Genomic DNA, 27,731 nt, shown 5'->3' on the forward strand with positions numbered 1-27,731 from the left:
AGCCAGAAAGAGAGGCTCTTTAAAAACGCAAATCAAGGCAAGGTCACATAAGCAAAACAAACACTTCCCCAGCTGGGGGATCATCCCACTCCTTAGAACCCAGTTAGTGCCCCTAGTCTTTTCTCTCTTCTGTGGCCCTGCCTTTGACTATGCCTCTGCCAGGGGAAGAAACAGGGAAGCAGGAACTGACTCTGTGTGCACTGCTGTGGAGCAGATAATTCCACTGCACTCTCTCCCATTACTTTTCCAGACATCTTTACTTAGTAATCCTGGAGGTAAAGAGAGATCATTATGGGGCTTGAACAGATACCTTTTAATCTGATAGCAGTCTGATACTGACACAAATGGAAAGGCAAAGAAAGCATAAGGCTTGGCATACATTGAAATATAAATAACTTGAGGCAAGCGGGCTTGAAGACCTACTTTAATACTGACACCTTTGTGTGTAATTATTTAATAAAGGATAGAAATGGGAGGTACTTTTAAAAATTAAATAAATGTAATGCCAAGCACATCCCCAGCAGGTTTTAATCAGCTGTATGAACATGTGGTTGCATGCTGTGACAAAGTGGGAATTCTCTGAAATATTTTTATTATTCCTAGGCATGCCTCAATTTCTCGCCATACTTTGCATTGCTACGCAGTGGGTGCAAAAGGGTGAAAAACCTGCTCTTTACACAGAGCAAGAAACATGATAGGTGTTGTGTCTGGGGTGGACTGAATGGGTTGTTAAAAGACCGGCAGAAGCCAGCCTGTCTCAATGGAGGGTCTGCAAAGTCACTAGAAGCCCCAGTGGAAGCTACTGACACTTAACCCATGAATATCTCCAGCAGGTGGAATCTGTGAACTCAGCAAGGGACTGCAGGAGTTGGACATGGGACGGAAAGGTTTCAGTTGGCCAGGATAAGCGTTAGCTTTTCAAAGAGACTCAGCAGCTCTCAGCTGGGACTGACAGAGAGATGGAGAGACAGAGCAAGAAATGGATTCCATGGTAGTTTGGCTAGGTGAAGCACTGGCTTGGCTGGAATGGACTATATCGCAACCTGTATGTCTCTATGCTAACCTGAGGACTTCCCGCTGCTGTATGCCAGTTGAACAATAAATCCTACTCTGTATTGAAAGGCTGCCAGGTGTCACTGCAAATACTTGCTGAGGTGCACTGGTCCCTGAAGAGTGTAAAAGTCTCTGACCAAGAGTCTCCCACAGTTGGGCTTGCTGGGCAGAGCCCATGGAGTAGGAATGCTCATGAAGTAGGAATGCTGGAGCCCAGAGGCCCAGTCTCAGAGGTGTTGAGACCCTGTGTATCCATGACACATGCATATGGCCATGGGAACACAGCACATTGTTTGTGCTTAACAAATAACAAGTGAATAATGTTAATAACTCAGGACTATAGGATCCCAAAAGCCCAAGCCCTTAGGACCAATACATAACTCCTTTAGCTCTGCTTAAGCATCAGGCTCTTAACCTTGCAAGGGGCCAGCCACTAGAGGGATACATGAACACATGCACTCAGCTCATTTATTACACAAGTTCACAAAACTTATCCATTTTAAAAGACGCTGGCAAGTTAAAAATTATATTTTAAAAAACAACAGACAACTAAATCAACATCCTGTGTTACATTTTGCCCTCTGTTCTATTTCTTTACTTTCTGTTCTTCACTCATCTTGGACAGTGAAAATAGATGCAGAACTGCCACTTTTGTTTACAGTCAGTCAGTTTTGCTTTATGGCTGTCATCCATAGTCCAAGGCTGAAATGTTTTGGCTGCAAACACAGCAGGGGAATGCTTGAATCCAAACATAAATCTGTTTTCACTGATTTTTATTTGTTTGTATTCATTTCCTGGAAAATGTTTCTGGTAATATTATGTATCCTAAAACTTTTGCCTAACAAAACACGAGTGTTTGCCTGTGTCTTATGGTGTCTCACAAAGATACGGAAAATAATGTTATATCCTAAGGACGCCCAGAACTATCTGTATTGATCGTGAATGCAAGTACCTCTTCACTTGGAAAACTTAGCACCACATGGCTACTTTTCACTTAGGGTGGGGCTAGTTAGGCCCTGATCCTGCAAAGGGATATCCAATCCCATTGAAGCCAACGGGACTCTGTAAATGTCCATGTTTGGGGATCCCTTTAAAATACTGGGACTGTAGGCCCCAATCTTGCAAATGGCTCCATGAGGGTGGACCATGTGGTACTGGGATCTGCACCTTTAAGTGGTTTAGCTTCTCAGATAGGAAGTGTGTGGGATCAGTGCTGCAGAACCCCATCTTCAGTGATACAGAGGCAACTGGAACTGCATTATGGAATCCAGAGGATCTCTTTCAGGCTCCTTGGGCCCAGAGTGATTGCTGGACACTACATGGTACCAGGAATAAACAGAAATTAAAGAAAATAACTGGAGTGGAAGAATGGAACTGCTAATGGCTACATCAGAGCTGAAACTCTGGAAATAGGGCAGACAACTGGAAGACAGTTAAATAGGGCTTCACTCTATATCTGCAAGCAATGGGTGCCCATGAAAAGGAAGCCAATCAGAAGGCAGCCTTATTTCTGACACAGCAGGTTCTGAGGCACTTGATGTGTTTAACTCAGTTAACTCAGGAACAAGAGGCTAACCACGAAAACTTGTGCAGTACTGCACTCCAAGCAAAAATGAAACCTATTCAGAGCTATGTTTTTAACAAAAAGGTACAAAAAGAAATTATGTGGTGCCAGAAACAGTGATATTGACACTGAAAGAAAAGTCACAGGTAGTGAAAGATAAATGGGTAAAACTCAGGGCTTACAGTGGTGAGTTGATTCCCACTAAAGGAATATGTGAATTTGATGGAGGGGTAAATAACGAACTGGAACAGATACAATCTGTAATAGTATAAGTGAAAAGAACATCTAGTATTAGGTTAAAAGCATGTCAAGTCCTTGCTCTCATCAAGAGAGTGCACTCACCGGTAGGGCAGGGGACCAAAGCAATTGAGGAAGAGTATGAGGACATCTTCAAGGGGATACAGAACAGAGCTGAAAGAGCCCAACCGCCTCACCCTTCACACCTGTGAGAAAGTTCCTCTCATCTTAATCCATTTATTCATGTCTGAATATTAGTGTCACTGTAGCTGAATTTTTGGAAGCCTTCATGATCCATCGCTAACTCTGAGCATTCAGCAGTGATCTGCAGCACACCATCCATTCATCTCCTTGCTGGTCATCCCCTACTACAAAGACTCTCCATTCCTTCCATAATAACTTTATCAAGGTTATTTCCATCTCTATGGGTAATGTCATTAAAGTACATAAGTTTGCAGCTGCTGATTTCCGACATTAGAGTCTGCTTCTCTCCAATAATATTTCTAATATAGACATTCATCTTTTTTTTCTGTCCAGAAAATATGCAAGAGTCTTTGCCAGCACCGTATTTCAAAAGCTTCAGTTTTCTTCTTGTCGGCAGCAATAACGTCCCACAATTCACATCCATAAATTGCTATGGAAAAAATTCGGCTTTTCACCAGGTGCACTTTCATGCATTTTGAGATGTTTCAGTTTTCCACACTTTCCTAAGGGAGGCCCCAGCTGAGCCAGCCATCTCTAAAAAAGAGGATGAAAAAGAGATGCCAGGTCATCTCATTACGCTGGGAATCATCGAACTGATAGAGTGGGTATACTTGTTGGTCATGGTAAAAAAAAAATGGCCCCAAAAGAATTAACTAATTATGTAAAAATGGAACATTTCCACTCCCTACAAGGGGAGAAATTTGGGAGGAGACGGCTACTGCCAAGTATTTTTCTAAACTGACTGTTTAAGCAGGGTTCTGGCTGGCACCCTTAGAAAAACAGCGGCCACGTCCATGCACACTCAGCACTCCCTGTTTCCACAGACTTCCATTTCGGTTGCTTCACCAGAAAACACAACAAATTTCTGATAGTAGAGAGGATACTAAAGTCTACACAGCTGCTGTCTTGTTCTGGAGGAAAAAAATACAAAGTGCCTTACCAGAAGGTCCAGGCAGTTCTGGAAAGAGCAACTGCTGCTGGGTTAAAGCTAAACAAACAAAAATGTAAATTCCACTCCACAAAAATAACGTACATGGGCGAGAACCTAACACAGCACGGTATAAAGGTGGAGAGCAGTAAGGCTGAGCCACCACCAACACGCCTTTCCCAACAGACAAGGAAGGGGTACAAAGATTCCTTGGCATGGTGAACTGTGTAGGGAAATTTGTGCCTCATCTAGCTGCTCAAACCAGCAACCTGAGAGCACTACGATGCAAAGACGTCCACTGAACATGGACTACAAATTTTAATAAAGGATTCGAGAAACTGAAGGACTTAATTAAAGAGGTCCCAGTCCTGAGGTACTATAATGGGAAGTGCAAAACTCAGCTGTCCACAGATGCCTCCAAGGAGGTATTAGCACGGCCCTCTTACAAACAGCATGGTCAAAACAGGAAATCAATGGGTGATGTATCAGACCTGTTCGCTGAAACTGACCATCAGTTACTTATTGCCATTGTCAAAAGAACACAGAGGTTATTTTTTCAGCTATAAATGTATGTTTTCCAAATCAAATTCATATCTGGGAGAGATCGGGGGTGCAGATATACTCTCTAGAGCATTTGACAAAAATGCAAGGGTGCAAAGTCCAGAGCTAGAATTTGTACGTGTCAATCTGATTAAAAAACCTGCCCAGTCTCAGACAAAATGTGGTCTGTGATTGCCAAAGCAACAGCTCAGGCTAAGACCCTGCGTCAAGTGATTAAGGCTCTTATCATAGGGCAGCCCCTATCACCATTAAGGGGGGGAACTCTCAGGCCTACCTGGGATTTTGTTGACACCATCTTTGTTTAAAGATGGTGATCCCTACGGTGTTACAGAGAAGTACAATAAAAAGGATACATGGATGTCATTTAGGGATTGACAAATCTAGGAAAAAGGCTAGAAACATTTTATATTGCCCTCAAATAAACAGTGACACTGAGAAACCTGTCAAGGCTTCTTGCATATGCCAAAAATAAGGCCAAGTCAACCAAAAGAGCTCATTGTGGTAGCTCAGGAAAAACTGGCCCCCTGGGGAAAAGCAGATGTAGATTTGTTTACACTGATTGGAAAAAACTATGTACTTATTCTAGATTATTATTTTCACTTCTCTGAGATAGCTTTACTCAAAGACACTATAGCTAAATAGGTGATTGTGCATGTCAAGTCTATTTTTGTTAGACATGGTATACCTGACATAGTAACATCTGACAATGGGCTGCAATTCAGCGAGCATGAGTTTAAATAAGGGGTCCTCAAACTGGGGGGTCAGGACCCCTCAGGGGGTCGCGAGGTTATTACATGGGGGGTGTGAGCTGTCAGCCTCCACCCCAAACCCCGCTTTGCATCCAGCATTTATAATGGTGTTAAATATATAAAAAAGTGTTTTTAATTTATAAGGAGGGATCGCAGTCAGAGGCTTGCTATGTGAAAGCGGTCACCGTACAAAGGTTTGAGAACCACTGGCTTAAGCAGTTTGCAATGAGGTTTGGGTTTAGACATGTAAGTGCTAGCACACTGTCCCGCATCTATTGGTTTGGTGGAAAGTGGTGTTAAAATAATAAAGCAACTACTGAAAATGACTGCAGAGTTAGAATGTGAGCTGTACGTAGCATTGTGAAATGAAACATGGTTTGTCACCTGCAGACATTTAACAGAAAACTGAGAATGGGAATGCCTGTAATGATAGATGCAGTGTAGTTGTAGCCATGTTGGTCCATGATATTACAGAGACAAGGTGGGTGAGGTAATATCTTTTATTGGACCAACTTCTGTCGGTGAAAGAGAAGCATTCAAGTTACAGCATTCAAGTTACAGAGAAGAGCTCTGTGTAAGCTTGTCTCTCTCACCAACAGAAGCTGGTCCAATAACAGATATTATCTCACCCACCTGCTATCTGTAATGACAGACACTGATAAAACCAAACAAAAAAAGCAGCATGTTTTGAGATCCTGGGCGCTGCCACCACTTCATGAACATGACAATATCCATGATGTTTCATGAGGTTGCCCTGCAGTCTTATGATTGTCACCCCAGACAGCCATATGCTGAGGGTGAATGGGCAACACCTTCCCCTGCTTCCGGAAGGGAGGGAGAGAGGGGACCTGAGTTTTCTGTTTTTGCCTGAAGGGCTCAGTTAGGCAACAATCAGGTCAGGACAACAAAGCTCCAGGACATAAAACTGCCTGAACAAATGGACTGGAATTTCAAAGGAGATCCACATGTCAAAGCAACAGTGCAAAGCACTTCAGAGATCAACTGAACATGGTTAGTAAACTTAGTTAGTAGGTTAGATATAAGTATTTGAAATAGTGTGTTACACAAAGGTTAAGTGTTACTATTATCAAGTTTTGGCTGGGAAAGGAAACTGTATTGTTTTGGGGACTGTATCTTTAAGAGGTTTAGCTTCTCAGACAGGAAGTCCAGGGGAGGAGCACTGCAGAGGGCCATATCTGCGATGAAAGGCAGCTGGAACTGTGTCTGTCACTGTATAAGGAAAAGGCTCTCTCACCCAAGCACTTTGGGCCCAGAGTGCTGAACACTAGAGACCCGCACACGTGCTCTGACTCCAATGAAGTCAAGGGGCTCTGTGCTGGTTCACGGAGCACATAATCACTTGCAGGAGTGGGGGGCTTAGGTTGGTAAGCTCACTGGCTCAGCGGCCTGTCAGTTTTAGGGATTTCTATGTCTACATTTGCCCTACTATTTAGGCATGAGAACGAAGATAGGGTCTGATCCGTGAATCCTTATGCTGAGAAGTAACTTTCCTGATGTGAGTAGTGCTAATGGACATCATATGTGTAGCTGTTTGCTGTATGAGGCCTACAGCATCTATGGTTGCCTCTATAGGCCATGAACACCCATGTGGCACCGTATGGAAAGTGGCAAAATAATAACAATCACTTGCTGTAAGTCCAGCAGCCAGTAACTTGTGCCTCAAACCCATCTGCTGGGCTGGCCCCTAACACAACTCACTTGCCCCTCGGTGCTGCAGCCTCTCCACCGCCCCCATGCACGGGGGGTAGGAACTGGGGCTCTCAGGGAGGATTCAGCTGCAGGTAGTGGGGAAGGCACAGTGCCCTGCCCTGGCAAGGCACAGGCCTCCTGTGGTGAGGTGGGGGTTTACCTAGCTGGCAGGGGCGGTGACTTATATGGGCCCGTGGTGCCCATGCTCCAGGAATACTCAGGCCTCGACTCCACCAATGTTTGGGGCCGGGTCTCTCCCCCAGCCCCGCCTGCTGCCCCCACACAATTTAAAAGGGACCGGGGGCCCCCAGCCACCACCACCAGCAGCGCAGTGGGGCTAAGGTGGCTTCCAGCCCGCCCTTGCTCTGCGCCACTCCCTGAAGCAGCCGGCATGTCCCTGCAGCCCCGGGGGCGGGGGTGTCTCCGCATGCTGCCTCCACCTTCGGCACCGACTCCCCAGCTCCCATTGGCCAGGAACTGTGGCCAATGGGAGCAGTAGGGGTGGTGCCTGCGGGCCCCGCCACCTGGGAGCTGCTGCCAGAGGAGTGTGCGGGTCGCTTTTGGGAGCCGCCCGAGGTAAGCGCCGCGCCCCTCACCCTCCCTCACACCCCAACCCCTTGCCTCAGCCCAGAGCCTGCACCCAAACTCCCTCCCTGAGCCTGACCCCTCACCCCTCCCACACCCAAACTCCCTCCCAGACCCTGTACCCCACACCTCAACCCCCAGCCCAGAACCTGCACCCCTCCCACACCCAAACTCCCTCCCAGACCCTTAGGCAGGGGTGGGACTTGGACCCCTTTTGGGCACCACCAAACATTATACAAACCTGCCGCCCCTACCAGCTGGCTGCCCCGGGGGAGGGGAGTCTTGGCAGCCCCTGCGGTGGCTCGGGGCCCTACGCCGTGCAGCTCTGCGCTCCACCAACAATGCCCTGATTGACTTCCACAGGGGGAGGCGCTGCCAATGAACTGCCCTAGGCAGGGCGCACGGTCGGAGGCGTCTGAGGGCCGGGGCAGCCGAATTACACCCGTGGGGAGGAAGGGGGGGCGGGGGTTGTTTTTAAAGCCCGTCTCTTCCCCCGCCCCCAGCAGCAGCGAAGGGGGTGGGCTGGGCAGACAGGCACAGCGCTCCTCTCTGCAGCCCGGGGGAGGGGGGGCTGGCCCCTTTGCTCTCTGCCTGGGGATTCACCGGGCGCGCTGGGGAGCGGGAGCGAGCGGATCCCGGGGCTCCGCGCGCCTGGGTCCGACGCAGCCCGCCCGATTCCTGCGTTGTTTACCGTGCGAGGGGAGGCAGGAAATCAGGGGCGGGGGAAGCTGGGCTAGAAGACCCCCACCACGTGAATATCAAGGTCCAGGCACAGACTGGGATCCGCCCGGCGGGGCTGGCCCCGGTTGGCGGCGGAGCCCGACCCTCTCTCCGCGCTGCGGGGGCGGGGAGCGCTGCCTCCGCCGGGGCGGAGGGCTTGTGTCCCGCGGCTTCCCCCGCCCCTCTCCAGGCCGGGCCCGGGCCCCCTCACGCGCTGACCGGCCCCGTCTCCCCGGCCTGCGGCAGCCGCCGCCGCTGAAGGGCGCTGCGCGGCGGCGCCCGGGAGATGGAGGAGGATACAGCGGGGGGCGGAGAGGCGGGGAGGAGGCAGCCGCCGGCGGCGGCGGGCGGAGGAGGAGCGGGCGAGCCGAGGGATGACAGGGGGAGTGGAGCGGGAGGAGGCGAGGGCATGTGGGACCAGCTGCTGGACGGGCTCCGCAGCCGGGATCCGAGAGGCGGCGGCAGCCCCTGCCCCAGTCCGGCCGAGATGGCGCTGCACAAGCAGGAGCAGGCGGTGTCCGAGGCGAAGGGGCCCAAGGCGGCGGAGGAGGATGGCGAGGCAGCCGGGGCCGGGGGGTTGCAGGGGGCCGGGCCGGGCTTCCAGCCTCCCGAAGGCGGCTTCGGCTGGATCGTGGTCTTCGCCGCCACCTGGTGCAACGGGTCCATCTTCGGCATCCAGAACTCCTTCGGGATCCTCTACGTGATGCTGCAGGGCGACCTGGGCGGCGGCGAGAAGGACCCCACGCTGGAGTTCAAAACAGGTGAGAGGGCGGCGGGGCCCCCTCCCCGAGACCGGCCTCTCCCCGGCCCCGCGGGGCTGCGGGCGGCGTCCGGGGTGGCAGAGCCGGGGAGGGCGAGGTGGCAGACTGAGGGATAAGTGGCTTGCACAAAAATCACCCCGTAACCAGATCTAAGATCTTCCCGGGCCTGGCACCAGGAAAGGGAACTGTATGTAACTTCGTCTGGTGTCCGTGAGACACACACACCCCGGCGGGGGCAGGGGTGCCCTAGAAACGCCACTGTAAAAGTGTCTTGTTTAAATAGGAAACATCAGACTGTCTGCTGTAGGAGCAAGTTCCAGTCCAGGCTGTCACTCCTGCAGTGCTCCTGCCAGCATCGGTGCATTGGGAACTCCCCTTTCTGCTGCTTGGCTTTGGTTGGTTTATATCAGAACCTGCATGCTGTTTAAATCTAGGTGTCTCCTTGCAGCAGCTGTAACTTGGGGGAGAGGGAGGCAGCTTGGGTTATAATCTATATATTAAATGTCTTCCATTCCTGCAAAGATATCCCCAGGGAAAGAATCAGGAAAACCAAATCAAATAGGAAAGCTCCATTGCTGTCCGCAGTGAAACAAACATTTCCAGAAAGAGGAAATCCTTGGAAATATTTTACTACGGGGCATAGGCAACATATTAAGGTTGCATAAGCATTTTCATTCTGACCCTCTGTTTTTTCACTAGTTTAGAACTTCCACCTTTGGACTGAATTACCAGGCTTGTTCTGTGCCCAAAGGTGAATCTTTTTGGAAAGTTTCAGTTCTCCTCTCCCACCCACAAAAGCAAAACAAACAAACAAAAATCCCCAAAACAGTTTAGTTGTTTTTTTGGGGGGGTTTTGCGGGATAGCAGAAATGTATATTGTCTGCATTTATATTAAAAAATATTCTGACACTGTGCAGTCAAATAGTTCCATGTTTCCTCAGGAACACAGGAATTTTTACTAGCTTTCTTCTTTCTTAAAAAGAAAAAACAAAACTAAAAACCCTGCCTAGGAAGTTTTATAAAGAAGACCCTGTTGAGACTATAGGATTGCGCTGAAGCACAAAAAGATCAAAATGATAAAGTTAAGGTTGCACATGTAACATGCCTTGTGCATATCCACTATGTGACTGTAATTAAAGATGATTTCTCAAATATAACAGTATTTTACAATCTTATGTGTAGAACAATGTGCATGCCATTGTTCTGCACATTAAAGCAATGGTCTACACAGACCATTAAAGCAATTTATATGAAGAGTGTACCATTAACTGTTCTTACACAACATACTACAGAGTAAAAAGGAAACTTAGCTGACACATATAGGCCATCTGATTTTTTTTCCCCGCCAGCTAAACAAGCTTTTTAATTGCCTCCTTTGAATTGCACCCCAGGAAGGCTGCTGACAAACTGCCTTAGTCCTGTAAAAATGCCTGCTAGTAACTTTAGTCACTTAATTTCAATAGGGATACTGACCTAAGAAAAGTTAGTAGCAGGATGAAGTGTTTTCAGGATTGTGTTGTCTAAAGATAGAAAAGAGCCTGTACCTTAATTATTTATTTGTTTGTATTATGGTAGCAGCTACAGGCCCCAGCTGAGATTGTGGTTGTATTGTGCTAGGGACAGTCCCTGACCCAAAGCTTATACTCAAATAGACAATACATACAAAGCGTGGGAGAGGAAACAGAGACTTAGAGAAGTGAAATGACTTGCGTGAAGTCTCCCAGCAGGTCAATAGCACAGCTGGGAATAGAAGCCAGATCTCCTGACTCTCAGTCCAGTGGCCTATCCTCTAGAACCAGTGTTTCTCAACCTTTTTGATACCAGGGACCCGCTTGTTGCCTTCCTAAACTGTGTCAAGGAGATCTGAGGGACCGGCACTTGTCCAAGGACTGGTCATTGAGAAACACTTCTCTAGACCACATTGCACTGATGTGCTAGATGATTGACAATGAATGTACAGGAATTAAAGAAACTACAAGATGCTACACCTCTTAGATTCTAGAATTAACAGCATGATATTGTTGAGAAATAATATAATCATGTAATTAAAGATCGTAACATAGTGCATATCCACATGGCGGCAGAGTTAAAGATGTATGGACAATCTTCGCATTGTCACTTCTAGGCTATTAACAGAACAATGTTAACATGGGTTGTCTTTTAAATTGTAAGTGGTGGAATACACAATGCATCTCCGTGTTTGTATTCTTCAGGAAATCAACACTTGGTTATCTCTTTCCTTCTTGTGATCCTACCAACAAAACCTGAGGCACAGTTTTAAAAGAGAAGATCTAGCTAAAAATATTGAAAACTGAAGTTTTGGGGTCAAAGTGATTAAAAACTCTGCCATGGGCATGCAGGAGTAGGCCCCTGTTTCTTCTAACGTGTGTGTGAGTCAATCCAGTGCTTTGTAATTAAATTGCCTATATGACAAATGTGAATTTTGGTCTGTGTGCTTAGCAAAGAGACCGTTTATAATGCATATGCTTTGACCTGCTAGCCTAATGTTGCCTTTATATGTTTGTATGTCAGTTCTCACTTGCTTTCCAATCACTGGACAGGTACGTGGTTCGCTACGTACTAAACGTGTACAAAATTCTAACTTTCAGGGAGAAGGGAATGACTGCCCATGTGCAATGGAGGATTGTTTATTTATTTAATCCTCTGTTTAAGTAAGTCTTGGTATTTTGGCATTTAAACGTATAGGCTCAGAGAGTCCATACACCTGCAATTCCAGCAGCCTGCTGAGGTCCCTCTGTGCTAAGACCTGAAGCTGGGACTCCATGGGTCATGGGGAGGCGCATCTGGATAGGAATGGAGATGGAGAGCAGCTACTCTTCTTGACATGTTCTACTCCATGCTTGGGTTGCTTCGATGAATTCCACCTGCTATCTAATGCTGCTAGAAGCAGCACTGAGTCTGGCCCATAGCTTCACACCCCATCCCTTCTGACAAGGGAGCTGTATGGGACTACCTGCATGCCACCCCTTCTCCCCAGTTCTTGGTTTCACAGACCACCTCCGCCCCTCCCCACTTTCAATTACGTACTATCCCTGTGGAAACATAATCAGGAAAGAATTTGTAGCTGCTTTCAGATTGCTAAGTGTTATGGCTTTCCTGAAAAGAATCACACTGTCTATTTATGCTCTGCATTTCATCTCCCTTCTCAGTTGGCGTGGTGCTCTGAGCTGTAAACTGAGCCAAAAGTGTGCGACTTGACAGCTTCCCATAGACCACCAGCAAGTACTCCACAGACCACAGTGTGAGAACCCCCAATAGATTAAGTATAGGACTAAGAGTAACTCCTCTCTAATCCGGCTCTGACACTGAGTCACTTTGTGGCCATGAGCAAGTCACTTAACCTCTCTTCCTCAGTTTCTCCATCTGTAAAAATGGGAGTTAATACATGCCTATCTTGTAGGTTTTTATGAGAATGATGTAATATTTGGAGAGCGCTTTTAAGATGTAAAGGCAGAGTAGGATTCCAGCCAAGTTATACTCCTGAAAAACAGGGCTTATATTTATATTAAAAAGGTGCTAACTCAAACTAAGCAATAGCAGCACAGACACATGGCTGTAATTATCGAGGTTTATTTCTTGTTTGCATTGCATTCTCTTGTTTCTGATCTCATAAAATGTAGAATCCTTGGAGCTCAAATGTAGGGTCAGGCTGTAAAAACAACCTTCTTTCAACAACACACTGAATGCATAGCTCCTTTGTTTAAAGAAATATACTGTTGAGCATATCTAAACAAGCAATCCAGTGATGATCAGTATGTACCGCTGTGGATATCCAGCACACCCCTTGGCTACGTGTAGCAAGAGATGACTTTATAGTGAGACACATTTGGAGGTTTCATTTTGTGGAGGGGGAGGAGTATTGTAGAGAAAAATTGAAGCTACAGTAAAATCTTTACCCAAGGGAAGAGCAAAAATCAGTCACTTCTAGCAGCTGTGGCCTATAAGGAAGCATGGAGCAATAGCGTACCTTTGGGATACTTGAAAAATGATAACGGTGATTAGATAACCTAGTAAAAAGAGCCCTGGTCCTTATTGGGTTTGTTAGACTCCCTAGCATGCATCATGGGAGCGACTGACTCCCATTGTGGCCTTGGGTGAGTCTCCTCTCATTGCCTCAGTTTCTTGTCCTGTAAAAAGGGAACAGTATTCCCATGTCTCATATGGGTATTTGTGAGAAGGATTAGTGAGTGGGTGAAATGGGGATTCCTTTCCCATGGAAATGGATGTTGGGGCAGTGTCTTAATACACTAGCTTTTCCCCTCTGGGGAAGCAAACCTAACCAGAATAGCAGTTCTTCTAAAGGGTCAGTGTGCACTGGGTCTTCAGGACCCCTGACTGATCCATTTTAGATTGGAGGCTCTTAAACAAGAAGGGAGGTGCTGAGTTTTATTTAAATCTGTGACCCACTTTAAAATGTGACGGCTAAGGAAAATAGGCTAGAAACCCAGGCCAGTTCTGGATTCTGCAGGTCAGACAGGGATGCCCCACCAGCATGGGCACAGTTGAGGCAGCCAAGAGTTCCCAGCTGGTGTTGCCCAAGCACAAGCAGTGTCCCTGATATGTGGGGCAGCAGGGTACATTGGGCAGGAGAGGCACCTGTTTCCGTTGGGTTTAGTGAACACAGAATGTCAGTTGTGCGCATTGCTTGTGGTTAACTTCAGTTCAAACATCCACTGAGGATCTGCCGTGAAATGGCAGGGAACCTGCCTGTCTGCCATTCTGAAAGTGTGTCTTGTTTCTATAAATCCACAGTAGGTGTTGCAGTTTCAGGGATTTAACAAGAGCTGGCAAGGCAGCTAGAAGGACTGCATTGATTTTTCCTCTTCCCTTTTTATTTATTACAATCATCTAGATATAGATTAACTTTATTTGCTTTACGTTTTATGTTTCATTTGCCTTGACATAGGAACTACAAGCACTTTGATAAATGGACTGTAAAGTTTGTCTGGTTTCTCCATAGCTCTCCCATAAGCGCCTCTGTAGCCTATTCCTCACGGCAGTAGTTCCTCAGTGTGTTGTGCAGCAGTCCTTTGACTGCCTTTTTGCACAAGAGATGGGACTATTTTGCTGCTTCGTCCAGCAGTGAAAGAATATCCACTGTTACAGCTCTGTGCAGAGTTAGGCTTCTGATTCCAGGTTTCCTGGTCCTATAGAGACCAAATGGTGTCTCAGAGTAAAAATGGGATTAAATACTTAACCGTAGTGGTTCTTGCTCAGAATTAAATTGTTCCCTACCTTTGTGGCTGGCTTCGCCTAGGATACACTAGCAGGAAACTTTGGGGGGCTTTTCTGGTACATCACTGAGTAGGGATTGCCTCTTAAAATCAAGAGTGCATGTTCTACACTGTGTAGTTTCTGTGATCATGTTGGAGGAATGTCCATCCTGTCTTCATCTTTTATGTTTAAGGCAGAATAGGAAATGAACCAGCCATGAACAACCCTGCTTTGGTAACAAGATGGACAAGGTGTCCCAATGGGCTTTTTTTTGTCTGGAAGGCTATAGGGCTTGTCATTTAGATTTTTGTTGTTGTTTTTAATCTGAATTCCCCATTGAGATCTATGGGAATTTCTGCTTTAAAAATTGATGCTGTGTTATGTCCTCTAATTCCTAGGATAGGTAAACTAGTTTGTTTAATCTGTCCTGCTTTATCAAAACTGGTGTGTGGAAGGGACAAACAGCAGGTTCATGTTACTGATAAAAATGGATCAGGGCTTCATCAGAACAGAGAAACCAAGCTAAGATCCTAGTTCAGAAAAAAGTTTTAGTGAGAGGAGAAAACATAGTTCTAACAGCCAAACTGTTTCTCTACTGAGAATAAAAGAACAAGGAGCAGAAAGTAGGAACTGACTCATTTAATACATACAGAAAAGCTTTGCATACCTCATTGTGGGGCCCTGCTGGCTCTGTGGGCTAGAAAGGGAAAACCCTAATGATACAGTGAATTCTGGGAGGTCATTTTTGAAAATGCACCCAAGTAAATTTTAGCAAAATTTCATTGCACTGATGACTTCAAACTCTCTTTCAGATCCCTCACTGTACAGGGCTGTGTAAACTGCAGGGACGGTGTCAGAGTCAAAAATCTGTCATTATAGCACTCTTTATTTGTTGTGTAAATCTAAATTTAAAAAGAGGCTTCTGTCCAAGACTCCAGGATTTAAATTCAGGATCTGTTTGGGGGTGGATTTTGTGGTAATGTTTTGTGGACTCTTCAGCCAAATAGGAAAAGCTAAAGACTATTTTCATGGAGTGGGGGTGTGTGTGTGTATTTCTCCATGAAAATGTTCTTTAGTTTTTCCTATTTGTATTTCTCTCACACACACACACACACACACACACACACACACACACACACACACACACACACACACACACACACACACACACACACACACACACACACACACACACACTCTTAATGTCTTCCTCTCTTTGCCTATAGCTTAGTCACCCATTAGGCTAGTAAACCTATGACTTACATTGAGTGACAAAGAAAATAGATCCATTTAGGGTATTTGCTAACATTGTAAGCAGGACATGTAAATCATTGTTTCACTCCTACTTAATTCTTACATGAAAAAGTAATTTAAATTTCAAACATTTGAAGTGTCCCTGTGACAGATGATGAAAAGTAAACAGACTTTTAGAAAATTTGTTAACACAAGGAATTAAATATGATTTTAATATCTAGGACTTCTTATTTTTGTTGTTGACCATATATTTCAAATACATTATAGAACTTGGGCTTCAGGTTTTACATGTTGTTTCTTGAAAAGGTCTTATCTGTCCTCTCCTGAAGGTGGCACCGTAGCTGTTGATGTGGAACAGTTTTTCAGATAGGCTCATTTCAGATGGACTTGACATCTTATATTAATTGCTCTAAGGCGATTGTATAACTATTAGACTTCTGTCTGCTTTTCACCCAAGGGCCTCAGAGCACTGTACAGACTTGAACTGATTACATTTCCACATCCTACGCTATAAGGAAGTAGCATTAGTCCCATTTTACAGATGTGTAAACAGAAGGAAAGTCGCTACCCTTAAGTCCACACACTGAGTCAGTGGATAGAACCCAAGTATCCTGATCCCCAGGATCTTCTTCTAACCATCAGACTACATAGCATCTCCTAATGATTCTCCCTAGTAATCATATTGCCTTTCACAATTTTCCATATGTTTTTTGTCTTCTCCATCTTACTGATCTTTCCCAACCTCTTCATTTCACTTCCCCTGAATTTTTTTTTAACAACCTTCTCTTCTTCGCTCTCCCTTCTTTATCCCCCATTCTTTAATTTCAATTTTCCTGAGATCCGTCAGTGGTTCTGGATCAGGTTGTTAGTTCCCCCACTGCAAAAACAGCAAAAATAATTAAGTAAACTAGATTTTTAAAGTTCAGTTTTAAGAATCAGAGTTTATTAGGAATGCATGAAGAGTTCTCATTAAAAATTATTTTTAACCACAGCTGTGAGTTCTTAGTTCTTTTGAGGGGCATGGTTTAGCCTTTGGCTGTGCCTTGCATTGATGCTCATCCTCTTGGTGTGTACATGGAATGAGTAGACACAAGTCTTTTGAATTTGATCAGCATAATGGAGGATATTGCCCTGTAGTTCACAGGAACTTCAAATGAAGTGTAACCAGTCTCAGGTGTAACCTCATTGCGTCGATTGGAGTAAAGTGAAAAGCTTTAAAACTTCCCTCTTTATTTCACAATAGCTAAAAATGCAAATATAAAACTAAAAGAACAAGAAACAGGATTAATACAAGACTTTAATGATAACAAGCAACCTTGTACGTAATAATTAATGCACTGCGGCATGAGAGAGTGGAGGAGTAGGTTGTATCTAGACAATTCTCAATTACTAGATTAACCATTCTAATAAAGAGCTGTTTACTCTCAAGTTACCTCCCTCAGATATAAAAAAAAAATCTTCAGTGTTGCTGAGAAACAGGGAAAGTGTTATTTAGAAATGCATACTGCAATGCTGCCAACTCTTCCGATCTTATTGTGAGGCTCAGAATATTTGGTGTTCTTCTTAAAGCCCCAGCCCTTGGAGTCAAGTGATTACGTGAAAATCTTATCTGTCATTTAAAAAAATAGTTCTTAGCCATCTGGTTGTGATCTGAGTGCACCCTAAAATCTTGAAATAATAAGGGGGACAAAAAGGACCTTGGTATTTATTTATTTTAAATCTCATGGGTTTTTTTATGTCTGACTCACAATTGTCGAACACTTGGCAGTGTTGGTGTTACTGGTTGGCAGTACCAGTGTTCGTTCCAGTCAACAAAATATAAGCACCTCCTGCTTTTAGTAAATCTTCCATCCCCCATACCCTTCCCTTTTTATATAAACCAACTTAAAGCCTGATCAAATTATTAGACTCCAAAACCGGTGATGGCCCACCACTGGGAGCACCCTGCCTCTGGCTGTAATACTCTTCATTCCAGTGGTGAGACTGGAATATGGATAGGAACAGAGAACCCTATGCACAAAAGACCCTGGGGTTTTTTTTTTTTTTTGTCTTCCTCTGCAGCATGGAGCACAGATCACTTGCAGGTTTAAACTAGTGTAAATGGTGGATTCTCTGTAACATGAAGTCTTTTAAATCATGATTTAAGGACTTCAGTAACTCAGCCGGAGGGTAGGGTTCTATTACAGGAGTGAGTGGGTGAGGTTCTGTGGCTGCCATGTGCAGGAGGTCAGACTAGGTGATCATGATGGTCCTATCTGGCCTTAAAGTCTACGAGTCTAAAAGACCTTACTCTCAAAGAGCCAAGTGAAGTTAGTTAACTGTGTGGCGGTGTAGTGAGCTGGCTTTTTTTATGGTGTTGCTTTCTGAGGGCAGAGAGAAGATAAGGAACCCGAACTCGGAGTATTCTCCTTTTAGATTCGGTGGTAGAAACCAGTGGGCTTGATTCTGGTCTCATTTATACCGGTGTGAATCCAGAGTAACTGTAGTGAAGTAAATGGGATTCACTGTGGTGTAACTGAGAACACCGCCTGTCTCTTTTTTTTTCTTTTGGAGTTGGCTTCCTGAGAGTGATTGATGTAATTTTGTCTGCCTGCAGCCCATGGGTTTGTTCCATTGCATTGTTCTGGATGCATCTTCCTGTTCAGTGACCAGGAGGATTTTGTAAGTCAACGCTTTCTCCGTGTAATAACAGTGACCGTGCAAGACCAAAGTACTGGGCCTTGTTAACCTGATGGTGCATGGATGCAAACCGACTAGAGAGCCCTGTACAGAAGGCTGTGATCATTGGAAAATGAGAGTTGCAAATCCCAGAAACTCCAGCCCTAAGACGACCTTAGAGCTACATAAAGGGAAAAAGAGAGGGTTTGAATTCTAAGTCAGCCAATCTTCAAGAAATAACACTTGGCACAGAATTGTTACTTGATTCTCTTGTGTGCGGGTGGTATAAATTACTAAAGGGTGTGTGGTTTGCCTGATTAATCTCTTGCTCAATACAAGCTCTGAACTGTATATCTAGTTTAAAAAGCCCAGGGATGTTGGAAGAATTCAAAATATCTGCTAAAAAATGTTGTCTGTCTTCAAGCTTTATCGACCCAGATAGCCCTGGCCTACCCATGAAATCCTGTAACTTTGTGTTCTAGTTCTGAGTAAGTTAGTTTCTTAGTATCTCAAACAGGATAGTACCAGCTGTTCTCTGTAACCATGGATATTGATAGAATCTGAAATTTTGATATTGGAAAATTGATTTATGTAGGGAATAAATAATTCTCTAAAGCCCTGACATGAATTCCTAAAGGGGCAGGATAACACCAAGCAAATTAGGCCTTGTGATGTTAAAGCTGCAGTGTTCCTTCCTTGGAGGAAAGGTGCAGGATAAGACAAAATGTTGTTATAGCATCAAATGATCTAAGAAGGTTGAGTTAGTGCCCTAACGTAGCCCTGCCAACTGGTTTGGGGCTGAAGTGCGGATGCCCCTCTCTACCTGTAAGAGAAGGCAAAACCTATTTAACCCTATTGCAGGCCCCTGAGAGGAAAAAGGGTGGAGCTAATTCCAATCAAGTGAAGATGTTCACATTACCACAAGGGTTTTGTCATGTTCATGGTGATTCGTAATTGTTTGTTTGTTAGGGGGCAGCATTTCTAATAGCAACTGGCAGATTGTATTTTTGTTTCTTCCTCTTGCTTTTGATTAATACATGATTTGTAACTGCACCTGTGCTAGCAATCACTTTGTGTGTTATGCAATGTCCGCTTTGGGAGACTATTGCCATGCTGAGGGCAGGAGAACAATATGAGCCAGTTTGTACACAAGTTAGGGGGCTGCTACTTCAGACCCTTACTTACACAGATAGACCTGCTGAAATAACTGAGACTTCCTGAGAAGCTAAAGGTTTTCAGGATCAGATCCTTGGGCACTAGGCCTCATCACATGTCTGTAGGGGATCGGGAAATATCCATCTTTTACATACTGGGAAGGTGAGGCACAAAGCAAAGTGACTTCCCCAAGGTCAAACAGTGGGAGAACCAGGAGTAAACCATAGGAATTGCAACTCCCACTCTTGTGCTTGGTGTGAGACCACGCTTCCTGCAGACGAGTAGTTAAATGTTCCATATCCAAGCACTTACAGCTTAGGTCTTCTAGTACTGAGGCCCATCTGTTGTCATCAGTTGGAAGTGGGAGCCTGCAGCTGGGGGAAGAGAGAAACGTGTGTTGCTAATCAGAGGTTACAAGCATTGCTACTCTGTCCTGAAAGCATGTTTCAGGTTAAAGGCCTAGTAGGAAAATGATGAACGTGGTTTACCAGTGAAAATGTCCAGTACTACAGTGTGTTTAAATATCTGCTCAGCTAATCCTACAATGGAATAATAAATTACTGTAGTGTCCTTTAAGCAAGGCCTGTGCCCTATGCTCTTTATTAGTCCTAAATGTTGTGCCAAGATCCCTAGATCTGTGCGCTTGGTTCTGGGGTGGTGGGGGAGACTTGTAATTGGAGGCTTATACCTAGCAGAGCTCTGATGTTTACTAGGCAGGTGCCTTCTCCAATAGGTGTTGGGCATATGAGAAGTGGGGTGGACTGTGGGTGGCTAGAGAGGGGGTGAATATGTGGGCAGTGGACCACATTCTAGTGTGTCATTTCCATCTTGGAAAAATTATCTGGTTTAATTTTAATGGCTATTGACAGCCAAGCCAGTTTAGATGATCATGTTCTGCATGTCTCTCACACAGACCAGTTCAGGCCATCCCCAGGGTCTCTTCCTCCCTGTCTGTTAAAGACAATGCAAGTCACCCAGAGCTGCCTGCATATTCTTCAGTCCCTCAAACCTGCCTCCCTCCTCTACTGCCTTCTGTCCTGTTGTGCTCTGCAAAGAGCAGGAAACTCTTCAGCACAGAAGCATTGACTGCAGAATGGAGCCATCCTGTGGCACAATCCTGGAATTATGCAGCACCCGAACAAAGAGGAAACTTGCTTAGAATTTGGTTGCATAATCAAGTAGGGTGTAGGGCCTTGCCTCTGAGTGATGCTCATCCCGGCAGGTGTTTTCTTACCTACCCCCAATTCTTCATGTAGTTATCAATGACTTGATTAACCCAGGGCAGCAGTACTGTCCAAAGGTGTGCCAGGAGCTCCTAGTGTTCACCAAGTGCATATTCTGCTGGGGCTGCCTTTTATGGTACACGTTACCCCATGTGTCCTCCGACTTTGGCTATGATTTTGTTGTGAACAGGCTGGCAGGCTTGCACTAGAAATTGACATTTTCATGGCAACTTAATAAGATCCCCTTATCCATTGTGTGTGTGTGTGTGTGTGTGTGTGTTTTAAAAAAAACAACAACAACAACAACAAAACACCAAAACCCCACCCTAAGAAACTCAGTGTAGATGAGCATCAGCACTGAGTTTTTCTTTTCCATGGGGGTGCTCCACCCCTGGTCTGTCCCGAAGCCCCGCCCTCTCCCCGCCTCTTCCTGTCCCTGCCCCACCCCCCTGCCCCAAGGCCCTGCCCTTGCTCCACCTCTCCCTGCCCCCCTCCTTGAGGCCCCCGCCTGCTTGCTCCTCTCCACCGCCCCAAAGCCCTTCCCCCAGCTGCCAATCAGCTGTCTGACAGTGCCTCCAATCAGCTGATCGAAGTGCTGCCAAACAGCTGTGGCGGGTGGGTGCTGAGCACCCACTATTTTATTTTATTTTTTTTCCCTGTGGTTGCTCCAGCCCGAAGTGCCCACAGAGTCAGCGGCTATGTGGATGAGGGCAAGCTCTAGCTCAGTGGGCTTTTAACCGCTTCCTGGCCTTATGGGGATGTGATGGGCTGTAGGCAGAGGAAATCATTGCTTGTGACTTGAATGGCAGTAAACAAACTACGATGTTACAGAGCTAATGGGGAGCTAATCCCAATAGGTGATTCTTTCTGCTAGCTGGTGTATCCTGGAGAATTTTGAATGTAGCATTGTGCCAGTACCCTTTTTATCAGCAGACTCTAAATTTAGTGACCTGGGAACTTTTTTTTTTTTATCCTAGTGACTGTCTTATATATTGTTGCTTGGTAAAGATCCAAATGTCAATGGTTAGAATTACAAGGTAAGGTGAGATGCTGTCTTTTACTGGACCAACAGCAGTGCACTTTTTTCATAGGACCCGTGTGTGTGTTATAACATAGTACGTATGTTATAATAAAATCTATATCGTTTATATAGAACAAATCTGATGCTTATGAACCTCAAAGTTGGAAAACTCATCTTAATTAATTGCAGATACCGTTGTTTCCCTCAACCTAAGTGAGTTATTGCTTATTTTGTTGTTTGTTTTTCTTCTTTTGTGAACGCCTGATTTCATTGCTCTTGTATTGTGGTAGCACCTTGGGGCTGCAGCTCCATTGTGCTGGGTGCTGTACAAAACATACCAAAAAAGAGTCTCTGACCCAAGGAGTTTGCAGTTATAGTTATGTCCCTTGGAAACCTTCGTGAACTTGAAGTTATCTACCTGTGTTTATAAATGTATAGCTGCATTTTGGGTGTGTATGTGGATATACTATATATGCAGACACACGCTACGATTTTATGGAAGGGTTCAGCACCCAAAATTCCAGTTGAAGTACATGGAATCTCTAGGTGCTCAGTACTTCTGAAAATTAAGCTGTGCATGCGCCATATAGAGTGTGTGTGTATACATAGCACGTGTGTGTAAATGTTGTGCACATTTTCCCTCATCCCAGGTTTTTCTTAGAGCAATCTCAGACAAACTACAGTGTGTACGGTCAATAGAAGTAGTTTGTTAGTAGACTTGAGGGGTGACTTGGTTTGCTGGGGGTTCATTTCTGTTCATCCACCCTGAGTCGGTTGAGGATGTTGCCAACCCCACATTAAGTATGTTCTGAATTGCTGTAACACGCTTTCAACTGTAAGCGTTTCAAATATCAGACAGTTACCTGGTATAACAGGTCTTGCCAGGTGCTGTAAACAAGCAGCTCGTTAAAGAGATAGCAGCACTATTTTCCAGCGATGTAGCAAGGAGTCTTCCTGCATGAAACCTGTGTAGATATGAGCAGTGGATCTCATTTCACTTATTTATTCTTCCTTCTTGTAAGGTCCCCTGCAGCAGAGGTGTTGTCCTGGGATTGGTAAGAATCCCTTCCCCTTTTACAATCCTCCCCCTCAAGGCCCAGTCTCCAGCAGCCCCTTTCAGAACCTGTCTGTGCCTTTCCCATTTTATTTGCTGTTCAAATGTGTATAGGATGCTGCAATCCCTGCCCTGATCAGCTTACTCATCTTTCAGTAGTGGTCATCCAACTCATGTCACTCAGCAGTGATCTCCCCATCCTCACAGGCTGGTGGTAGACCATGTTGCTACCACAGTGTGCTCAGCATGGGAGAAAGAGCCAGGTCCATGAATCAAACTTGTGTGTGCTGCTTATGTGGCAGTGCACAGCACTGGTACCTCTAGGCCAAGCTATTTCATTGCGTTTAAATGAACTGGTGTACTGGATCAAAGCGCTTTCCTTGGGGAAAGGGGAAGGAAGGAGCATTTTGCTGAGAAGCTGATTCCAGGTGGTAATCTATTAAAGATGACACAGTGTTGCAAAAAGCTGCCTGCGCTGCAGGGCACGGGGAAAGGAGGAATGTGGCATATAACCCTTATAGCTGTTAGCTAGGCCCATGCAACTGAGTGAGCACCTGGATTGTGTTTGCATTCAGCTGCCTCGCTCCCTTATGGTAAAGTTCTGTGGAATTTTAACATGACTGAAACAAACAGGTTTCTATAGAAATCCCTGTAAAATCCCATGCAATGAAATCTGGAGTGAGAGCCTTACTGTGGAAGGGATTTTTGTCTCTTACAAAAAGAAAAGGAGTACTTGTGGCACCTTAGAGACTAACCAATTTATTTGAGCATAAGCATCCGATGAAGTGAGCTGTAGCTCACGAAAGCTTATGCTCAAATAAATTGGTTAGTCTCTAAGGTGCCACAAGTACTCCTTTTCTTTTTGCGAATACAGACTAACACGGCTGTTACTCTGAAACTTGTCTCTTACAGTCACCCAGTGGAAGCCAAGAACAAGGAACTTGTTCGCCACTGGATTCAACTGGACTGTTCCATAAAGCGGTGAAGGATCAGATTTGGTGCACTCAAGTCTACAAGAGCAACCTCTGCCATATGTCCCCTACAAGCCATCAAGCCATGGAATTCCCTCCTATTTTAGGTGGGTCCCGTGGCTTGTTGTAGATCCTGATAGGGAAGGAGGCTCACCAAGGTCTGGATGTGGGGAATGCTTCCACCTAGGTTGTCTGAGGGTTATGAATGTCTTAACCCAAGGCTCAGTTCGAGCGGATGTGAGACTGCTGGGTGTGAGGTGGGGGTGGCTGCTGGGCCAGCCTAAAATGCTTGTCAGAGGGTCAGGTACCTCGCTCCTGGGGCTGGGAGCTTTCAGATGGTGGAGCAAGGAAGAACATGTGTTACTATTGAGCAACCTCCCTTCCTACCCTGCCAAAGTTCAATGCTTCCAAGCGTAGTTGGCCGAAAGGAGGGTCACTGCAGCAGGCAATGGTTCTTGGGGACACAAAGGAGGGGAAACCTTCTAGGAAAGGAATTATACATCTTCCGCCGAATAACAGCTATCACGTAGCCACATTACCAACACATTCTGTCAGTAACTCAAGTCGGTATCCTAAGAGTAACAGGGAACTATTATTTTTTTTTAACCTTTAAGAAACTGACATCCCGACTCTGAGCACCTTGCCCAGGGCCCGCAAGGCCCTGCTTCCAGGAACGCTTGGCCAGTCCATTCTTTAGTTTGAGGTAGTTTGGTGTTCAAATAGCATGTCCTGGGTGTTCTCCACATGGCATGGCTCACTGGTGCTTATTTGACATTTCCTGCATCTGGGACAGTGCCTCAAACTGAGAAAAAGAAACAATAACACTCACACAGTACCTGCAATGAAATTAACTTTTCCAAATGCCTGTATAATACCCAGCCCAATGCTTGTTGTGTGCTATATAAATCATACTCTGGTGGTGATATACGCAATGGAAACAGAACCCTCTTTTGGGGAAGCCATTTCCCCTTGTCCCAACTCCCCATAAAATTGGTTGCACAGGCAACCTTAACCCTGGCATTTCCTAACTATTGAGTGCTTGACTTTGCAACATGAGTAATGCTCTTTTAACATAGTTTTTTTTGGTGTGTAATTATTTATATTACAGTAACACCTACAGTCCGACCTGAAATTGAACTGTAATGTGCTAAACCTGCAAATTACACAAAAGACATTCCCTGCTCCCCAAAGTTACAATCTAAATAGACAAGACAGACTGAGAAAGTAATAGTATCCCTTTTATAGATGGAGAATTGTGGAACAGAGAGATTGAGTGATTTGGCCAAGGTCAAGGAAAAAGCCTATAGCAGAGCTAGGAACCAGGCTTAGATCTTCTGATTCCCAGTCCAGAGCCTTAACTGCAAGATACTAATAAAGCCCAGCATTAGTTAACTAAAACGTTAATTTGCTATTGTTGATAGCTACACACCAGCTGTTTCTTATAAGGGACACCTAGTCTAACAAGCCTGTTTTGTTTTGTTTTTTCAGTCTGTTACACCCCCAAGACCTCGTCCTATCTCTTGGGTTGTTGAGCTGAGTGAATGGAGCAATAGATTGGTTGTGTAAAGGAGAATTCTCTTATGCACCCCCCAGTATAACATCATTTGTGAATTATAAAGTGACCGTGAGTTGTTGCATAAGGAGCAATACAAACTCTTACTATTTGTTTGGCTCCAGATGAAGAGGGAACATCAACAGTCACAATGTTCCTGATCACTGACCAACTAGTAATCCATGTATTTTAGTAAAAGCACGTTTATTTCTTAAGCTTTATGTAAACAATGGAAGCTGTGAGCAATAGGGGGTGGGGAGAAACTGGTCTAGGGACTAAGCTTACTTTAAAGCGAAGCACGCCAAGCTGCTGAGCCTGGGGAGAGCTTAATTAAAATTGAAGGAGAAAAACTTCCAAAAAAATAGTAGGTACTTAAATGGGACATTTTTGTTCTGGGTTCAGAATGTTTCCTGTTTCTGTTGGTATCGGCTTTAATAAAACCAAATAATCTCCAAGAAAAGCACATTGGAACTCTTAAAGAGGCACTTTCCAGATGAAAATTTGTAACAGTATTATTATTGAAACCGAATTTTAACACTCTAATTTATATTCATCCTTTCTCGCTGTTTCTTTGCTTGGACCTTGACCTTGCAATAAGTGGCACACAGCTGAGAGCCCTGTACCAATCCGCATAGACTTCAGTGGGTCTCCACATGGGGGTAGGGTTCACCTGCATACCTCTCATTGCAGGATTGGGGCCTTGGACAGGTAAGTAACACCAAACTTGAAGAATTTCACTTCCTGGTTCTCTTACACTAGCCCAACATTCTTGGATTTGGGTTTCCTTCAATGCTGGAAAATGTTCAATGGTCTTTTGTTCTGCAAGTGATTTTTAGTGATTATTTAAATATAACTAATGAAAGCATTTCTGTTAGGTAGTGTAAATTTAACACACACCAAAAAAACCTTTCATTTTGATCTGGACTATAGTGGTAGTAACTGTTTAATGTGTTCGCTACCTTTTGAAATATCCAAGGAAAGAATTTGGGAGGCTTTTAAAAAAACAAAAGGCGGAGAAGGGATCCCATAAAATCCTACACCCCGAAATACTTTGTTTCCAGCCTACCTTTGAGTGGAAATCAGCCATAAAATCATTTTTATTTTGAAATTCAATTCGAAGAAGCTCTTAAACTAATTGGATGCCATGGAAAAATAGCACTGTCCATGTACAAGTAAATAAAAGAGCCTTATTTCTCCTCCTCCTTATAGTTGGAGCTGTGGTTTCTCTGGAGCACACTTTCTACAGCCTGCATAGAAGGCTGTCATGATGGCAGCCCTTTATAGGCCTGTTTGCCTCTTCTGTGTGTTAAAGTGCGAATTTTAGCTACAGAGGACTTAATTTCTGGGCTCCAGTGGGTCTTAATGTTTTAACTAGTCATCATTGATTTGTCTTTATTAGTGTGTGTAAATTGCCGGGCTACTTACCACAATGCCCTGGTACCATCTGTGCAGATGGGGAGTTGCAGGGGTTTTTTGGAGCCACAGAAGGGGGTCCCCAGGGTCTCAGGTAGGATTATCGAATCTAGCTAGATTTTTATATCCCAGCTAACTCTGTGGTCTTTGAGTTTGGGACTTCAGGGTTAAGGTTTGCAGTGCCTTGTTTGGGAAAATTGCCAGGAAGCGTTGTTGGGGGTGAGATGAGGGTTGCAATTGGATTCAGTGTACTTGTCTCAGGGGCTCATTAACTATGCTCATTACAGCATGTGAATGGGGGAAATGACTATGCTCTACCAGAGCCAGCTCCTCTTAATGTAATTTATGTGAGAGCTCAGTTAATCCAGGCAGTCACTTGGAATGTACAATGGAATGAATATCTTATTTAAAAAAAATATACTTTGTGTATATATAGATTTTCCTTAGGAGATTCTTCTCCTTTAAGAGGTATGGATGGCCCAGATTTCCATTGCAGCAAGGAGCTATAATTTATTTTGGTGGGAGGGAGATTGTACAGTTACTGAATTATAGGTAAAGTTGGGTATTAGAAGATCGCCTGGTCAGAGCCATCCCACCACCCATAGGGAAGGTTGCTGTGAACTCCACCATCCCTGGAACCAACAACCAACTGCAACCGGACATCGTCATCACCAATGAGGACCGGAAGAAGATCGTCATTGTGGATGTCACAGTGCTCTTTGAAAACAGGACCCCTGACTTTCCATGACTCCCGATCTCGAAAGCTGGAGAAATATGCCCCTCTGGCCGACACCCTCAGAGCTAGGGGCTACGAGGTTCAAACTCACGTGCTGATCGTCGGAGCCCTGGGCAGCTGAGACCCCAGTAACGAGCAAGTGCTGAGAGAATGTGGAGTCGGTCAATGCTACGCTCGACAACCAATCCTAAATTCTCAATTACTGAGGGACGATCTGCACTCATTGCTATATTTTGCTTTCCGCCACAAACTCTCTGTATAACATTTTTCATGAGTAATGTACCTGAATACTTGGATGCTAAATATCTAAAGTGTATTCTTAAATTCATTCACCTAAATTTAGGTTATTGCTGATTATGCACTATATGTATCTTATGAGTTTAAAAA

The 27,731-nt window shown here is 44.9% G+C and overlaps 1 protein-coding gene across 2 annotated transcripts in view; it reads left to right on the top strand.

Annotated features, from left to right (window-relative positions):
* The first annotated feature begins 8,597 nt into the window (after positions 1–8,597).
* Positions 8,598–27,731, top strand: part of SLC16A2 (solute carrier family 16 member 2) — a 95,679-nt gene continuing 76,545 nt past the window's right edge. For both annotated transcript variants that reach the window (XM_043522101.1, XM_007060169.4), the window contains exon 1: positions 8,598–9,072. In XM_043522101.1, the coding sequence (XP_043378036.1) occupies positions 8,598–9,072 (475 nt within the window). The remainder of the gene's footprint in view (positions 9,073–27,731) is intronic.

Source organism: Chelonia mydas, chromosome 9, assembly GCF_015237465.2.
Source record: "Chelonia mydas isolate rCheMyd1 chromosome 9, rCheMyd1.pri.v2, whole genome shotgun sequence".
Lineage (NCBI taxonomy): Eukaryota > Metazoa > Chordata > Testudines > Cheloniidae > Chelonia > Chelonia mydas.